Source organism: Camelina sativa, chromosome 9, assembly GCF_000633955.1.
Source record: "Camelina sativa cultivar DH55 chromosome 9, Cs, whole genome shotgun sequence".
NCBI classification, from domain to species: domain Eukaryota; kingdom Viridiplantae; phylum Streptophyta; class Magnoliopsida; order Brassicales; family Brassicaceae; genus Camelina; species Camelina sativa.
This window is the reverse complement of record NC_025693.1, coordinates 3,664,138-3,679,513: the sequence shown is the minus strand read 5'-3', so window position 1 is coordinate 3,679,513 and position 15,376 is coordinate 3,664,138. Positions and strand designations below refer to the sequence as shown.

The window sequence follows — 15,376 nt, the reverse complement described above, 5'->3', positions numbered from 1 at the left end:
TATATCAAACCGGAACCTCGTAGTCGATATACATTCAACGATCTCGTCAATGGTTTCGGCCATATGAGGAGTGAGATGATTCTTCCTCATAGAATACATTTAGAATCGATACCAAATCTCGTTGTACCCGTATAGGACCCCTACAGGTAAGCCAAACCTATTTGGTTATTTAATCCCCAAGTCCCAACTAATGCAACAAGTGTGTCTATCTTGAAATCTTTTAGAATGGTTCCTTCGAATAAATCAACAAAGACCATACATTATAGGGAACAGCCAAGCCAAATCCCTATAGATCAACAACAAGTTTTAGGATCATTCAACATCAACTATCACAGTTGACAAACATAATTAAGGGTCGTCACTGGTCTCGGTGGTTTACATAAACGAAACCATAATATAACTTTTGATGATCAAGACAAATGTATATGCTCTCGTTTGACAAAAACAAAACCAACATTAGTAAGTATAGAGTAGCAAAATGTACCTTTAAATAAATATCACGAAAACCATATGAATAGATAATTAATGCATAAACTGGTGTCACAATATTACAAGTCATGTGATTGTTTGCTTTCTTTGCGCCTGGCCTAGTTAAGAACCTTGTTGGATTTGAGCTAAAGTTGGAACATAACAGACGTGTAAGCATTTAGATCCTGCATCATGATGATCCACTCCCATGTGTTTATCCTTTCCGACAATGTGTAAGAAGCTGTTTGAGTTATTCTGTTTACCGGGACACACTAATATGTTATTCTCCGGATCGGCCAAGAAATTCATCCCATTACATAATATAAGAAACTGGCGATAAAAAGTTCCGTTCACTGTTAGGAACTTGCTCCATGACATGGCTCCGGTACTCTCAATCTTAGTTGCTATCCATACATGTATATCATAGTAATGATCTCTCATACCTAACAGACAGAGTTTTTGGTCTTCTCTAGTAACTGATAAAGCCATAGGTACATACGAAAAATCATCAACTGGAAGAGACACACTTTCGAATCTCTCTGTTGAGAAATCAAAACTTAGTAAGAAATCATTTTGCCAGACTGGAACATTACTGGAGGCAAGCCAGTAAGTATTTCCATTCACAGACATGCCAAGATGTTTACACCAGTGAATGGACCAGTCGCTAGTCTCACCCACAACCCTCCAAGAATCAGAGGTAAAGTCATAGATTTCGTACTCAACTAAGCATATAGAATAACCATTTCCATGTTGACGCATCCTCAAGATTTTGTACTTGTTGCAGGAGGATTTACCGAGAGCGTAGCAGTTGAAATTCTTGAAGGAAGGACCTACGGGTTTGATCATCCATCTGGTTTCACCTGAACATGGATTCCAAAGCACAAGTCTATCGTCCTTGGTGGTGCATAGCAATAAGCCTTCGCAGTGAAATACTTCGCTTATATCGACTTCTTTAGGAGAAGTAGTAGAAAGAGGATCTTTGAGACTTAATTGACTTGTTACCTTTACAACGTTGTTGGCGTCTTGAACTCTAGTGAGATCAAAACTCGCTGAATAAACCCTAAAATCAATCAACATGATGATCCGAGACTTGTTCGTAAGTCTCTTATATTTTTTGATAAGAGCGTTCAATCCTTTTGAGGTACATCGGAGTCGTGCCAGATCAAAAGCCTTCGGAAGCCTATAGAGTATCTCTACCAGCAAATCCTCCGGAAGATCTACTATGTTTCTCCTCTTCATCACTCTTTAAACAGAGAGTTTTCAGATAACTTGGAGATATGATACCGTGCTGCAAAAGTTTCAAATCGGTTGCTCAGATTTAAAACCCTTGTATTCTAGTATGAAAAACGAAAACCCTAGTAATCTTGTGATGTGTCTGTGCCTCACCGACTCACCTTCTATTGTGAGCTTTCTTCGTCCTAGATTCAGCTGAAAAGTTGGGCTTGTGGGCCTGCAATACTATAAGTAGCCGACGGCAATACGTACAAAGATTTCTCTACATCACTTCTGTTCCTCCTGATTCAATGCTCACTGCCACAGATCCGCCTACTCCAAACCCAGCCTATGCGAAATGGAGGCGACAAGATAAGCTCATCTACAGTGGACTTCTTGGAACTCTCTCTCCAGCCTTACAGCCTTTGGTGTCCAAAACCAAGTCCTCTGCTGAGATGTGGAAGACAATCTCTGCCACCTATGCTAATCCAAGTTGGGGGCACATTCAACAACTTCGTCTTCAGATCAAGCAAGCTGTCAAAGGAGACAAAACCATTCATGAATATATGCAATCTCTCACTACCAGATTCGATCAGCTTGCTCTCCTTGGCAAACCACTTGCCCATGAAGAACAACTCGAGTACATCTTTGGTGGTCTTCCAGAAGATTACAAGACTGTCATTTATCAAGTGGAGGGTCGTGAGACTCCACCATCGATTATTGAAGTGCATGAGAAACTCATCAACAAAGAAGCCAAGCTTCTCGCTGCTGCTCTGTCCGCTGTCAACACTGGACCCACTTCTGCTCATATTGCCACAAATCGGTCATCTCACACATCCGGGAAGCAGCCCTATCGTACTCACCAGCCATGGAACAACAACAACAACAAGAACCGTCATCAATACTCACGGCAAGATACTCGTATGACCAGAGGCTATCAAGGAAAGTGTCAAATTTGTGGTGTCTTCGGGCACAGTGCAAAAAGGTGTTCTCAGCTTCAACAACAGTCACACTTTGGCTCTCAAACTGGTCTGCTCCCGTCTCCCTTCCGTCTGTGGCAACCACATGCAAACCTGGCCGTCGGACACCAACAACCCACAAACGCATGGCTCCTTGATAGTGGTGCTACTCATCACATGACAAGTGATCTCGGCAATCTTGCCTTACACCAACCATACCATGGTGACGATGCCGTTCTCATTGGCGACGGTTCTGCACTTCCGATCTCTCACTCTGGTTCATTGTCTTTGCCTTCTTCCTCTCCCTCTAAACCTTTGTCCTTGACCAACGTTCTATGTGTACCCAATATTCATAAAAATCTTATTTCTGTCTATCGTCTTTGCAACACTAACCAGGTGTCTGTTGAATTTTTCCCTGCTTATTTTCAGGTGAAGGATCTGATGTCGGGAATCCCGTTGCTCCTCGGCAGAACTAAAGGAGAGCTTTACGAGTGGCCGGTCTCACCATCCACCATCAAATCCTTCTTTGCTTCCTCTTCCACAAAACCATCTCTCAAAGATTGGCACTCTCGTTTAGGCCACCCTTCTTATTCTATTCTCAAAACCATTGTTTCAAATTTTTCACTTCCACATTTACAATCAGATTCACAGACCATGTTGTGCGCTGATTGTGCTATCAATAAAAGCCACAAACTCCCATTTTCGCAAACCTCTCTTACTTCCACATACTCTCTTCAAATAATTTTCTCTGATATATGGACTTCACCAGTTCTCTCAGTTGATAACTTCAAATATTACCTAGTGCTTATTGATCATTACACACGCTATACTTGGATATATCCCCTCAAACAAAAATCATAAGTTCGCGACACATTCATCAACTTCAAAGCTCTCGTGGAAAACAGATTTGGCACACGGATTGGCACTTTCTACTCAGACAATGGCGGTGAGTTCTTAGCACTTCGGCAATTCTTATCAAGCAATGGCATCTCTCACCTCACCTCTCCACCACATACCCCGGAGCACAATGGAATCTCCGAGAGAAAACACCGTCACATTGTCGAAACTGGTCTATCTCTACTCACTCATGCTGGACTGCCACAGAAGTACTGGACCTATGCATTCTCTACGGCTGTATACCTCATCAACCGCCTCCCCACTCCTATCCTCAATATGGAGAATCCGCTTCAGAAGCTGTTTGGCACGCCACCAAATTACGACAAACTAAGAGTATTTGGGTGCTTATGTTTCCCGTGGCTTCGTCCCTACACCAAACACAAACTTGAAAATCGTTCAACTCCGTGTATATTCTTGGGATACTCTCTCACGCAAAGCGCTTACATCTGTCTTCAGCCCACCTCCGGACGAATATATATCTCTCGTCATGTGAAGTTTGATGAACAGAGCTTCCCGTCGCGATCTCCGTCAATGCCACTAGCAGTCTCCACACCAACAACGTTCTCTATACCTCAACCCTCTGCTGTTGTCTTACGATCTGAAAATCCTCCATTGTCACCTTCACCACCTTTACCACTGCCACCATCACCGCTCGTAACGCCGCCGTCACCGCTGCCAGGATCTCCGGCATCAGACCGTCACCCGCCAATAACAGAGGAAACCGTCAACAATCCGGCTCGTGTTAGTGTCGTCAACGTCGATCTCGAACCAAACCAACCTGTTACCCAACTCAAACAATATCAGCGTAGAAAACCCACTTCAGGCCCAACCTCGAAGGCCCATTCAAACCCATCAACTTCAAATCCAAATCCAATACCTACTACTAATCCAACTCCAACCATCCCCACTCAACCCGTACAACAACCTCTCGCTGCTAATCACCATCCGATGACCACTCGTCAGAAAAATAATATACAGAAACCAAAACCCAAACTCAATCTTTCCGTTGCTCTATCCCGACATATTCCTCCTGAACCAACCACAGTGAACCAGGCTCTGAAGGATCGAAGGTGGCGAGGAGCTATGTCAATAGAGATTGATGCGTTTGCTCAAAATCAAACACTTGATCTTGTTCCTCGTCAGCCTCACTTTAATGTTGTTGGCTGTAAATGGTTGTTTAAGAATAAATTTCTGTCTAACGGTTCTCTTGGCAGGTGTAAGGCGCGATTGGTTGCCAAGGGTTACTCTCAACAACTTGGCCGAGACTACACTCAAACATTTAGTCCAGTGATAAAATCCACAACGATTCGTTTAGTGCTCGATGTTGCAGTCTCCAAATCATGGCCCATCAAGCAGCTAGATGTGAACAACGCCTTCCTTCAAGGTACTCTAGAGGATGAGGTGTATATGGAGCAACCACCTGGCTTTGTGAATTCGGATTTCCCCAATCATGTCTGCCGGCTTCGCAAAGCCATCTATGGATTAAAACAGGCACCCTGGGCATGGTACTCTGAGTTGAGAAATTATTTGGTGAGCATCGGTTTTGTGAACTCTCTTGCAGACACATCCTTGTTTGTTCTACAACATGGCCAGGACTATGTATATCTTCTTGTCTACGTAGACGACATCCTCGTAACGGGTAGCAACGACACGCATATTCAACGGATCCTCAATCTCTTAGCTGAGCGTTTCTCTGTCAAAGACCCTGAAAATCTCAACTATTTTCTTGGACTTGAAGCACATCGCACAAGCAACGGTCTACATCTCTCTCAGCGGAAATATATTGTGGATCTTCTGCACAATATGTCTTCTGCTAATGCAGTCTGCTCTCCCATGGCGTCATCGCCCAAACTCACACTTACTTCTGGTACTGCTCTCTCGGATCCCACTGTTTATCGTAAGCTTGTTGGTAGTCTCCAGTATCTTGCTTTTACAAGGCTTGATATAGCATATGCGGTTAATCGACTCTCTCAATTCATGCATCGCCCCACCGATGTTCACTGGCAAGCGGCCAAGAGAGTCCTTCGATACCTTGCTGGCACACCAACACACGGTATCTTCTTTTCCTCAACCAACCCACTCTCTTTACATGCGTTCTCCGATGCAGACTGGGCAGGGGATTCTCATGATTATGTGTCCACCAATGCCTACATCGTATATCTTGGCCGAAGTCCCATATCTTGGTCAGCTAAGAAACAGAATGGTGTTGCTAGGTCCTCAACTGAGGCTGAGTATAGAGCTGTTGCAAACACAGCTGCCGAGATACGATGGATATGCAGTCTTCTGTCAGAGCTTGGGATCCAAAGAAGTGCTCCTCCGGTGATATACTGTGACAATGTCGGAGCAACATTTCTCTGTGCTAATCCTGAAACATATAGCCATTGACTATCACTTCATAAGAGATCAGGTTCAGAATGGTCTACTACGCGTCGCACATGTCCACACCACTGATCAGCTAGCTGATGCACTTACCAAACCTCTACCAAGACAACGGTTCCTGTTACTACGAGGCAAGATTGGCGTGAATTCAGCCCCTCCATCTTGAGGGGGGATGTTAAGGATACGTCCGTATCAGTCTATTACTCTGTCAAGGATACGTCCGTATCACTCAGTTACTCTGTCAAGGATACGTCCGTATCACTCAGTTACTCCTGCAATATATTGTTCCCTTGTACAGAACTTTACTTATCTAGCTAAACCTAGTCTCCTCTACTCGACTTATGTATATATACTAAGATGTAATCCTTTCTGTAAGACATGCAATACATACAAAGCTTACATGGGAGAGTCTGGAGCCAAAGAAGTTAGATTCTGATGATCTGGTGGGAACTGAGAATTGGGTTTTGGTCACAAGGGTCTTTCTGTAAGTGCAATGTGGTGTGATTACAGAACGTGAAAGAAAAAGAACAAGCAGCCATTTTTTCCTACTCTACTTGGACGTCTCTCGCCACTTTGAAGTGCAAAAAAGATGACAGATAGAGAAACATCACAACACACCACAGTCCACAGAGATAAGATTTTTTTCTATTCCAGATCACAACACACCACAGTCTATACTAAATCAAGAAACAAAACACAATGAGAAATAACCATTATAATCGAGAATTAGAACTCGAATTGCTTTTTTTGATTTCAGATATCAATTTATGCAAATGATACAAGATTGAGACTACAGAACTATTGAGTAGGTAGTTATATGAAGAGTGCATAGTTCTACCTATTCTACAAAGCTTCTTGAAGCCTATGTTTTACAATCAGAATCAAGCCACTAGTTACCTATATCATAAGCTTGAGATGAGATTACGAGCTGAAAGGACAAAACTTTGTCGAACTCTTCAACGTGAAAAGCCGAATCTCTGCTATTATCGTCAAGGGTGTTTCATATCAGCTGTTGAAGAAATTGTTAACTGGGTTTTGTCTCTGATGTGTATGTACCTTAGTGCTACAGGATATTAGGAGACAAATTTTCTTGAGTTTTGATCTTTGTCAGCGATTTCGAGGAGGGATGAATCTTGGAACTTTTGACCTTCTCTATGACTGCCTTTCTGGTGTTTATGGTCTTCGTTGAGGAAGCTTTATGAGTTTGAACTGTTCCTGAAGTTTGGCTCCTTCGGAATCTTGGTGAAGTCATGCTTGTCAGTGGTACCTGCTCATGATTATAAATAGTGTCATACATCAAAGCTTCAGTACCCAAAATTATGACAAGTTGAGTCTTATAACAAGGTTTTTAGTTTACCTGAAAACAACCAACTTGTGGGTTCTTCTTGTGTTCTTCAGATGCTAAGTGAGTGTTTTGATTTGCCTTGAAGCCACAAAACAGTTGCCCTTTTTCAGCATCCTCTTTCTTGTTCTTTTCTTCTAGCTTCTTGAAGAACTAACAGATACAGACACAGCAGAGGAGAGCTTTGTTAAACTATTGTTCTATATAAGTCCTCTTATCTGAAACAGAAATAAAAAGGGGGTCTTCTATTGTTCTACCTCTTTCCTCCTTTCAGCCCTTTCATCACTTCTGAAGACGAAGGGAGAAGATACAGTGACAGACTTTGCTTTGGTTCTGCTTTGAGTTAAAAGATTTTCACTGCTGCAATGCATTAGATAAAAACATCCCATCTTATCTCAGCATAAATCAAAGAACCAACACAAACACTTTCGATAAATCACCACAAGCCATTGCAGTAAGTAATATAAGATAGTTAATTACTTCAACTACTAACCTATCAGAAGGTTGTCTTTGCACATTGTTGGGTATTTTGCATGAAACTGAACTCCCTACATATATGTTTTTCCTGTATTAAGAAACCATGTTAATCAAAGGGTTGAGTTAGGAAGTAATAATAGCACGCAGCGATGAATGTTATTAAAAATGGTTGGATCAGTAACCTCTTGTTTTCTGATAGCTGGTTGTTGAGAGGAGGACGTTGGGGTAACGTGACAGCAGAGGCCTGCAGTATATGTAATCGTCAGTCCCAGCATCTATACTTAGGAAATACACAATGTAATGAAGAAACTTGGGAAGAAAAATTACACTGGTTGAACATTTTGCAGCTTTAGAACCTTCTTTGGATGTTCGAGGCAATGGTCTTTTGCGGCTTTTTAAAGCTCCCGTTGGTTCGTTTCCACTGTTTTTAGCGTTTGATGAAGTTGTTTCCTGTGTAGTGGAGTTTCTTGCCAATCTTTTTGGGGCTGTTATGGTCGTCGGACGAGCAGAAGAAGCAAAGTTGAGTGACATATGAACTGCATTTGGACCTGATCTCTTCTTCTTCTCTGCTTTCCCTGCACTCTTAGCAATAGTACTGCTTTTAGAACCGTTCTGGACAATTGTTTTCTCGGTATTACCAGAAGTAACACAGCTGATTGAAATGTGAACGGGTTCAGGAGGGGATCTGCTTTTCTTGGATACACTAATTGACGTTTTACTACCCGAGGATGACTCTTTTCTAGTGTTCTTAACTGAATGATCCAGTCCTATAACAACGAAAGGATCCAGTTTTGAACTCGTAATGCAGACCTTTGATCCGGAAGAACTAGAACGCCTTTCTTTGCTCAACAAAGTAGAATCCTCCTGAAAATCCAATAGACGCTTAGAGAGATACAAAACATGAAGTTGCAATGTGATAAAAAAATTGAATTTTGATGCATTACCTCATCAAGAGCACTGTCTTCAGGAACAATCACTGACTTCAAGTTCTCCACTTCACCAGTTTGAACATCATCAATTACAGGAACTAATGGAACAGAAACAACCTCAGTTTTAGACATCTCTCCATGCCTAACTTCATCCATGCCCATACCATTACTCACCACTACTTCTGAATCAACAAGAATATCCTTTACTTCTTGGATCTTATTCGTCTGTGTTACTCTCCCAGCAGCTCGGTTCTTGAAATGAGCTTCAAAGAAAGCTTTCTTCTGAGCCACAGAACCAGGTTTAGTAAACCTCTCAACCTCTTCCAAGTAACGGTTCTGAGTAAAGGCAGACCACTTCTCCCACGATAGAGTCTCATTCGCAAATCTACCAAACGATACTGATTCCGTAAGCACACGACCAGGAGGAACCACCTGCGAAACCAAAAAAAACAAAACAAATCTCAAATCCTCTTCCCAGAATACTTCAGATCCATCAATCAACACTCTACACTAGCAAAATCAACCCTAAATCCAAGATTGGATCTTTTCACTGGCAAAATCATTAATCAATGTCTAGAACTAGAATCAAACCCTAAATCCAAGATTGTATCTTTTCTAATAAATTCCAAATCTTGAATCGAGTACGGAAAAATCAAAACTTAATTTAAGAAACTGACCTGGTTGGTTTCATGAGATGAGAACTCTGCAGGTTGCGAGAAAGATCTCACAAGACAGATTGATTCTCCCATTTTTGTTATCTCGAGATCCAAAAAAAACCCTAATTTTATGCCCAAATCTGAGAAACTTTAAACTAAAATCTTTACTAGCTTCTCTCGTCGGCTGCTGCAAATCTCAAAAAGTAGGTTCGAACTCAATGCTTATGGATTTAAACTTTCCCCCAACGGCCATTTTCATTTTTTATTACGTCATATATAGGAATCTTTCTCATCTTTTTATCTAATAGTGGAATTATATTATTTTTCTTTTGTCAACAATGGAATTATATAATAATAACATTATATTTTATCTTTTTCTGTGGATTTGGGAATTTATTTTTCCCATTTTTAAAAAATATTAGCTAATAATAAATACTAATATTGCCTTTTAATATTAATTATGAGAGTGTACTCCAAGTTAAAATTTTATTTTTAGTGGTAAATTATCAAATTATAGAAAGTTATAAAATAATAGTTAAAGGACCTGCTAAATTATTCAGTGTTTCTTGGAATTCTTGTATTTTATTTCCTCTTTCAAAACAAAAAAAATATTAGTCAGTAATAATCACTAATATTTGCCTTTTTAGTATTAAGTTATAAAGAGTGTGCTACAAAATTTTATTTTTGGTGCTAAATTAATCAATTATAGAAAATACTAAAATTTTTGAAATTGTCTTTATGAAAATATATGACCAGATCTCTTGTTCATGTATATAATTTCTAACAGAATATAATGACTTCTGAAAATAGTATTATATCATAAAAAGTAACCACAGTGATTTTTTTACAAGTGAGATATTTATTTATTTATTTTATTTTTATAATTTTTTCATCTCGTGGACGATTTTATTATTACATCACCTTTTTTTTGCCCGTTACTTGAGTTTCAACCTTTTCTTCAGTGGCTCCCCAACGGCTAGTCAAAATTGAACCAATTTCAACAAACATATATCCGGTTTAGCTTACTAAACCGGATTTATAATCAGAGAACATGGAGAAAAGGTTGGATCACACTAGGATTCAGAGAAACGAATTGGAGCAATTCACTATCTTGTTCAAAAAGCTTCATCTCTTGTTCATTCAGATTCACCCAAGCTTCAATCCCACCAGCTTCTTTCGTATCAAGAAGCGTCACGATGTTCTTCTGTCTTACCGAAGGTATCCCAACCCAAACCGGTTTTCCCCAACCGAAATCGGTTTCGTACAAACCGAATCGACAAGCACTCGAGAAGATGTAGAAATCGAAATCTCCACTTGCAATCATATCTCCTGCTTCTCTCTGGTAGCTACAGATGATCTCTGTTGCATTTGGGTTTCCTACAAGCTTCGGTACATGGTTATCTCGAAACCTCTGTTTTGCTTTTCGTAATTCCGAGACCAAAGTTTGAAGCTTTGTCTGGTTTACTCCTTCCTCTGCTTTTGCTGCAAAGTAGCTCACGAGATTCCCAACTGAGTTCTCTGTAAATGGTGGCGAGACGCGAGAGCGTAGACTAGCGGAGTTTGCCAGAATCGACGGTTTCGATGTTCCTGAAACTGTTCTTGTAGCTTTCATTGCAGTTTTCCATATAAGAGCTGAAACAGCTTCGACTCTTGTTGGTTGTTTCACTTCAAAGCTTGAAGCTTTCGCTTGCAAAGATTGAATACTCGAAGAATCGTATACGAATCTCTTCGAAAGAGTCTGATTCATCATGATCTCTGGCTCAATCACTGGTGCAGGGGAAGTCTCAGAGAAGTTTCCAGGTGGGAAGATCTTAACCGTGTCGAATACTGGAGATCCAACGGTTTTGATCGACCCTCGGGACGAGATTGCAGCCCAAGTCTTCATGAATAAACCGATAGAAGTCGCGTCAGCGAACTTATGTGAGATACAAACTCCTATAGCCATGCTTCCACATTCAAAGAAACTCGCTTGAGCAAGAAGCAGTTTGGTTCTTGTCTCTATGGAATCAACTGATGTTGGAATCAGCTGTTGCAAGCTGTCTGATGAAGGCTCTTGCAGGAGACTCGAAAGCGGTGAACTGACTTCTGCTTCGAGGAAATCAGCGCCAGAGTCGTTACAATCGATGCTTACGTTGCCTTTGAGCCGTCCAGCAAGAGGGTAGAAATGAGTTAAAGTCTCAGATAACGACTTCTTGAGCTTCTGTAATTGCTCAGTTGGTTTGATTCTGTTGTTGTTACCTGAATAGAAGAAAACCATTGGACCGAAGATCGTTGGACCGAGCTGTTCTAGAATAGAGAGTTTAAACTTCTTTGAGTGGTTTGGAGTTAGAGAAGATGGTTTGATGATATCTCGGGAGACTACATCGACTACCATTGAGGAGTTCTGGTGAAACCTCCTGGAGATAAACCGACCAAAAGTCATCGCAGAAAGGTTTTCTTATGTTTCTTTGTAACAGAACAACAACAGAGCATATAACAGAGAAAATCCAAAGATTCTTGCAGGAAAAAGCCAATAGATCCTCTATACACTAAAGTACAAAACTTTTGTTCCCTAATGCGATCAATTTTAATATTGGAGCGATCAGTTTTGACATATAAACTAAAGTGACTTCAGACAATAGAAAATTCGTTTTTTTTCATAACAAGATGTTTACATGACCGAAGTATACAGATAAATCAAGAACTGAAAGAGGACAACAACATTTGACTAAAATCTCACACTGTTTAACTGAATTAAACTAGTCTTGAAGACGAAACCAGAGAGACTTGAAGCAAGCAAAAGCAAAGTAAATGTATATACCTTTCAGGTGTAAAGAAAACAAAACAAAACAATAAACCGACTGTTGTGTTTGCATCGCTTAAAAGTGCAGAAAAAACTCTTACTTCGCCATTGATGCAACAATCTCCTCTAGCTGTCTCCAGGTTTCTCCATTCTTCTTCTTAGTATCTTCTGCTTTTTGCTGATCTTCTTGGAACTTGCACAAACATTCTTCGAATAAGTCTGGATTTGTATCGGACAAAACCTTGAGAACATTCTCGGTCAAGTTCTTCACAGCCTGATTCCAATGGCTGCTACCGTTTTTCTCCAAAGCAGGAAACACTATAGGTAAAATTATTCTGCTGTTTTGTCTCACCAAATTAGTGACATGATCGTTATTCCATAAGTATAAAGCCCGTTCCGCTACCTAACCACACAAGCAGTTGATTTCTCATGAACAATTCAAAAGAATCTAACAAACAAATCAGTAATGTGTACCTAATAAACTTTTAACTTTACCTGAAAGTGAGAACTGCTTAAACACTGAGCAATTTGGCGAGAGAGCGGAATCATACACCGTTCAAACTCTGTTAATTGAGTTGCTTCTAATATCTCCTCCAATTCATTCAAGAACATGATTTCTTTAGAGCTATTAGTAACAGGCCAGTACTTCAACATCCCTCTAATAACTGTATCCGCGAGCTTACAATCTTTCTCAACAAACTGTATAACGCAGTAAGAAAGCTGTTGATGGTAATTTGGTAAGCATTTCAGTTTGTGTAGAGGAATCAAGACACGAGTTAGGAAGAGCTTGTGTTCTTCCTTGAGCGGTAAAGCAAATCCATTGATGATGGATCCTAACACTTCAAGAAACTCGGCGATTCCTGAGTGCTTCCCAGTCTCGAATATAAAATCATACAAGATGTTGTTCATAGTTTTCCTGATGAACGGTCGATGAACCATAAACCTCCCGTAGATCCGGTGAAGTATAGTTTTCAGATACTCTCTCTCCCTAGGATCTTCAGAATCAAACAAATCCAATAGCTTGAGAACGAAGGTATGATCTATGTATTTCTTGGATATCTTGGGGTCTGTGTTGGGAGATGCAACGATTCTTAGAAGGAACTCATAAACAATCTGCAAGTGAGGCCAAGAAGGATTCAGAGATCCTTCTTCTTCTTCCAAATCCAATGCTTCTGGAGTTTTGTTCTTCCACTGCCGATGAGGATTACTAAAGAGATTCGCCGAAATCATCTTTGTACCTTCTTGAATAACTGATTCAGTAAACTTGCCATTCCCTGAAGAGATAACATAATCCACAACTTCAAGAAGTGTTTGCCTTTTGATCTCTTTCTCCTTGAGGTTCTGTTGAGGCTCCACGGCGAAATCAAACACTACACAGCAAAGTCTAAGCTTCTTAAGAAACAGTTCTTGCTTCTCAGAGATTGAAACATCTCTCAACCTTGGCAACACATCAAAAGAAACACAATCAGTGTTATCTCCGTTTGATGATGATCTCTGACTCAAAGCTTCATCACCTCCTCCTTGATTGTTGTTGTTATCTGCAGTTTGGGATTCACCATTATCCCAAAACTTAGCAGAAGGTTTCTTTGGAAGCTTCCCAAGTATCTGCTTAAACATCTTTCGATCTATTTAGTCAACTTCTTCCTCAGATCGGATTCTTTAGCTCTCTCCAAAAGCCAAAAAAAAAAATTAGATCTCAGAAACTCAAAATCCGAATTGAAGAAAGATACTGAACTACTCCTAAGATCATCTCACCACGCATAAGAACAACTCTTGTGAACATAATAATCTTGAGCTTATTACTAGATCTCAGAGATTATGAATCATCCATCCAGACAAAGTAAAAAAGACGAAAAGCAGACAAAACCATGACCCAGAAGCAAATAAAGGTTGTAACTTTATATCATGAATCGTCGTTTCTGGACCCAGAAAGCAAAGATCTAGACTTGATGAATCATAGAAAGAAAAAAAAGAAAAAAAGCAAACTTGGGTTTGACCCCAAGTAATCTAAACAATCGAACTACAACGACAGAACAAGAAGAAGAAGAAGAAAGAGTTTAGCTTTTCATAGCTATTGCTTCGTTGGCACATAAGATTAGAGAGAAGAGAGAGAATGGATAAAGATTAGACTGAGTAGAAGAGAGAGAAAGAGAGGATGGTGACTGAGAGAAGACCCTAAGACCAGAGAAATTTTTTCACTAACCGCACAAACAAGGAAAGGAACAACGTCTCGACAGTGCTTTTTAGTAAGTCATAACTCATAACCAAAATGGCAAAAATGTATCAACAACATTAAAGATTCAAATTCTTTAGTTGTGGAGTTCGTAACCAAATCCACAAACCCCCCAAAATTTGGTCTTTAAAAGCAATTTTAGTATTAGATAATTAACCAAATGTTCCTTTTGTTTTATAAAGTTACGAATTTCTTTTAATCTGATTTTGAAAGAAACTATACAACTGAAAAATCGAAAATAGAAGAAAAATTTAATACAATACAACCAACAAACTGATTCTTTAGCGTGGCAAGTGGCAACCCCTTAAGCTGCAATTTTTTTGCAGGTATCAAAGCAGAAGATGGAATGAATCAGACAAAGGTCTCAACAAAGTGGAACAATGGATCATACAATGTAGCAAAAAGAACAGAAAGAAAAACCATTAACAAGCAGGAGGAAGATTTTAGAGGAAACAAGAAATAAAAATAATGGAAATCAAAACGGGAACAAATCTTACATCTTGAGTTTCCTTTTCCTTCAAAGGAAGAGACCAAATATGAAACTTTTCTCTTCTGAAGTATGTATCCGAAGAACATGCCAATTCCAATAGAAGATACAGAAGATATATCTCTCTCTTTCTTCTCTACAGCTCTAACTTTATGAAGCTTTTTGTACCCCAAGTTCTTCCAAACGTTTCCAAGTGGCTTCCCGTTTTGCTTTGGTTTCGGCTGCTTTTGATTCATCTTCCTTGAACTTAGCAAGGCATTCTTTGAACAACTCAGGGTCCTGGTCATGAAATATCTTTCGCACGTTTAGTGTCAAGCTATGAACAGCTTGGTTCCAATGTTTCTGCGCGTTTCTCTCCAAGGCAGGGAATATAATTGGAAGAATAACTTTACGGTTCTGCATTATCAAATTCTCAATGTGATTGTTGTTCCATAAGAATAAAGCTCTCTCTGCAACCTGCAAATATCAGACAGATGTATGTAATACACTGAAACAAAGATTGAAACTTTAGTCACAATGCACTAGATCCTGAACCAACTAGACTTATATGACATG

General features: G+C 40.0%; 4 protein-coding genes across 7 annotated transcripts; all 4 read right to left on the bottom strand.

Moving 5' to 3' along the window:
• On the bottom strand, nucleotides 592–1,707 carry LOC104714975 (putative F-box protein At4g10190). The gene has a single exon (XM_010432433.1). It carries the CDS (start codon nucleotides 1,705–1,707, stop codon nucleotides 592–594), a length of 1,116 nt encoding a protein of 371 aa, XP_010430735.1.
• On the bottom strand, nucleotides 6,648–9,533 carry LOC104710389 (protein WVD2-like 7). 2 transcript variants are annotated; one of them, XM_010426968.2, is made up of 8 exons: nucleotides 9,341–9,533; nucleotides 8,679–9,095; nucleotides 8,062–8,598; nucleotides 7,917–7,978; nucleotides 7,751–7,822; nucleotides 7,515–7,617; nucleotides 7,273–7,410; nucleotides 6,648–7,182 (listed from the first exon to the last, which is right to left on the bottom strand). In XM_010426968.2, exons 1-8 carry the CDS (start codon nucleotides 9,410–9,412, stop codon nucleotides 6,979–6,981), a joined length of 1,605 nt encoding a protein of 534 aa, XP_010425270.1. In that variant the 5' UTR covers nucleotides 9,413–9,533; the 3' UTR covers nucleotides 6,648–6,978. The 2 variants fall into 2 exon arrangements, with proteins under 2 accessions (XP_010425270.1, XP_019085910.1); XM_019230365.1 differs by having other exon boundaries at nucleotides 7,515–7,614.
• On the bottom strand, nucleotides 10,247–11,851 carry LOC104710388 (vinorine synthase-like). The gene has a single exon (XM_019230387.1). The coding sequence runs from the start codon at nucleotides 11,739–11,741 to the stop codon at nucleotides 10,362–10,364; it is 1,380 nt and encodes a 459-aa protein (XP_019085932.1). The 5' UTR covers nucleotides 11,742–11,851; the 3' UTR covers nucleotides 10,247–10,361.
• On the bottom strand, nucleotides 11,938–14,324 carry LOC104710387 (serine/threonine protein phosphatase 2A 55 kDa regulatory subunit B' delta isoform). 3 transcript variants are annotated; one of them, XM_010426965.2, is made up of 3 exons: nucleotides 13,857–14,324; nucleotides 12,597–13,768; nucleotides 12,187–12,504 (listed from the first exon to the last, which is right to left on the bottom strand). In XM_010426965.2, the coding sequence occupies exons 2-3, from the start codon at nucleotides 13,716–13,718 to the stop codon at nucleotides 12,199–12,201; spliced, it is 1,428 nt and encodes a 475-aa protein (XP_010425267.1). In that variant the 5' UTR covers nucleotides 13,719–13,768; nucleotides 13,857–14,324; the 3' UTR covers nucleotides 12,187–12,198. The 3 variants fall into 3 exon arrangements, with proteins under 3 accessions (XP_010425266.1, XP_010425267.1, XP_010425268.1); XM_010426966.2 differs by having other exon boundaries at nucleotides 12,597–13,758; XM_010426964.2 differs by having other exon boundaries at nucleotides 11,938–12,504; nucleotides 12,597–14,324.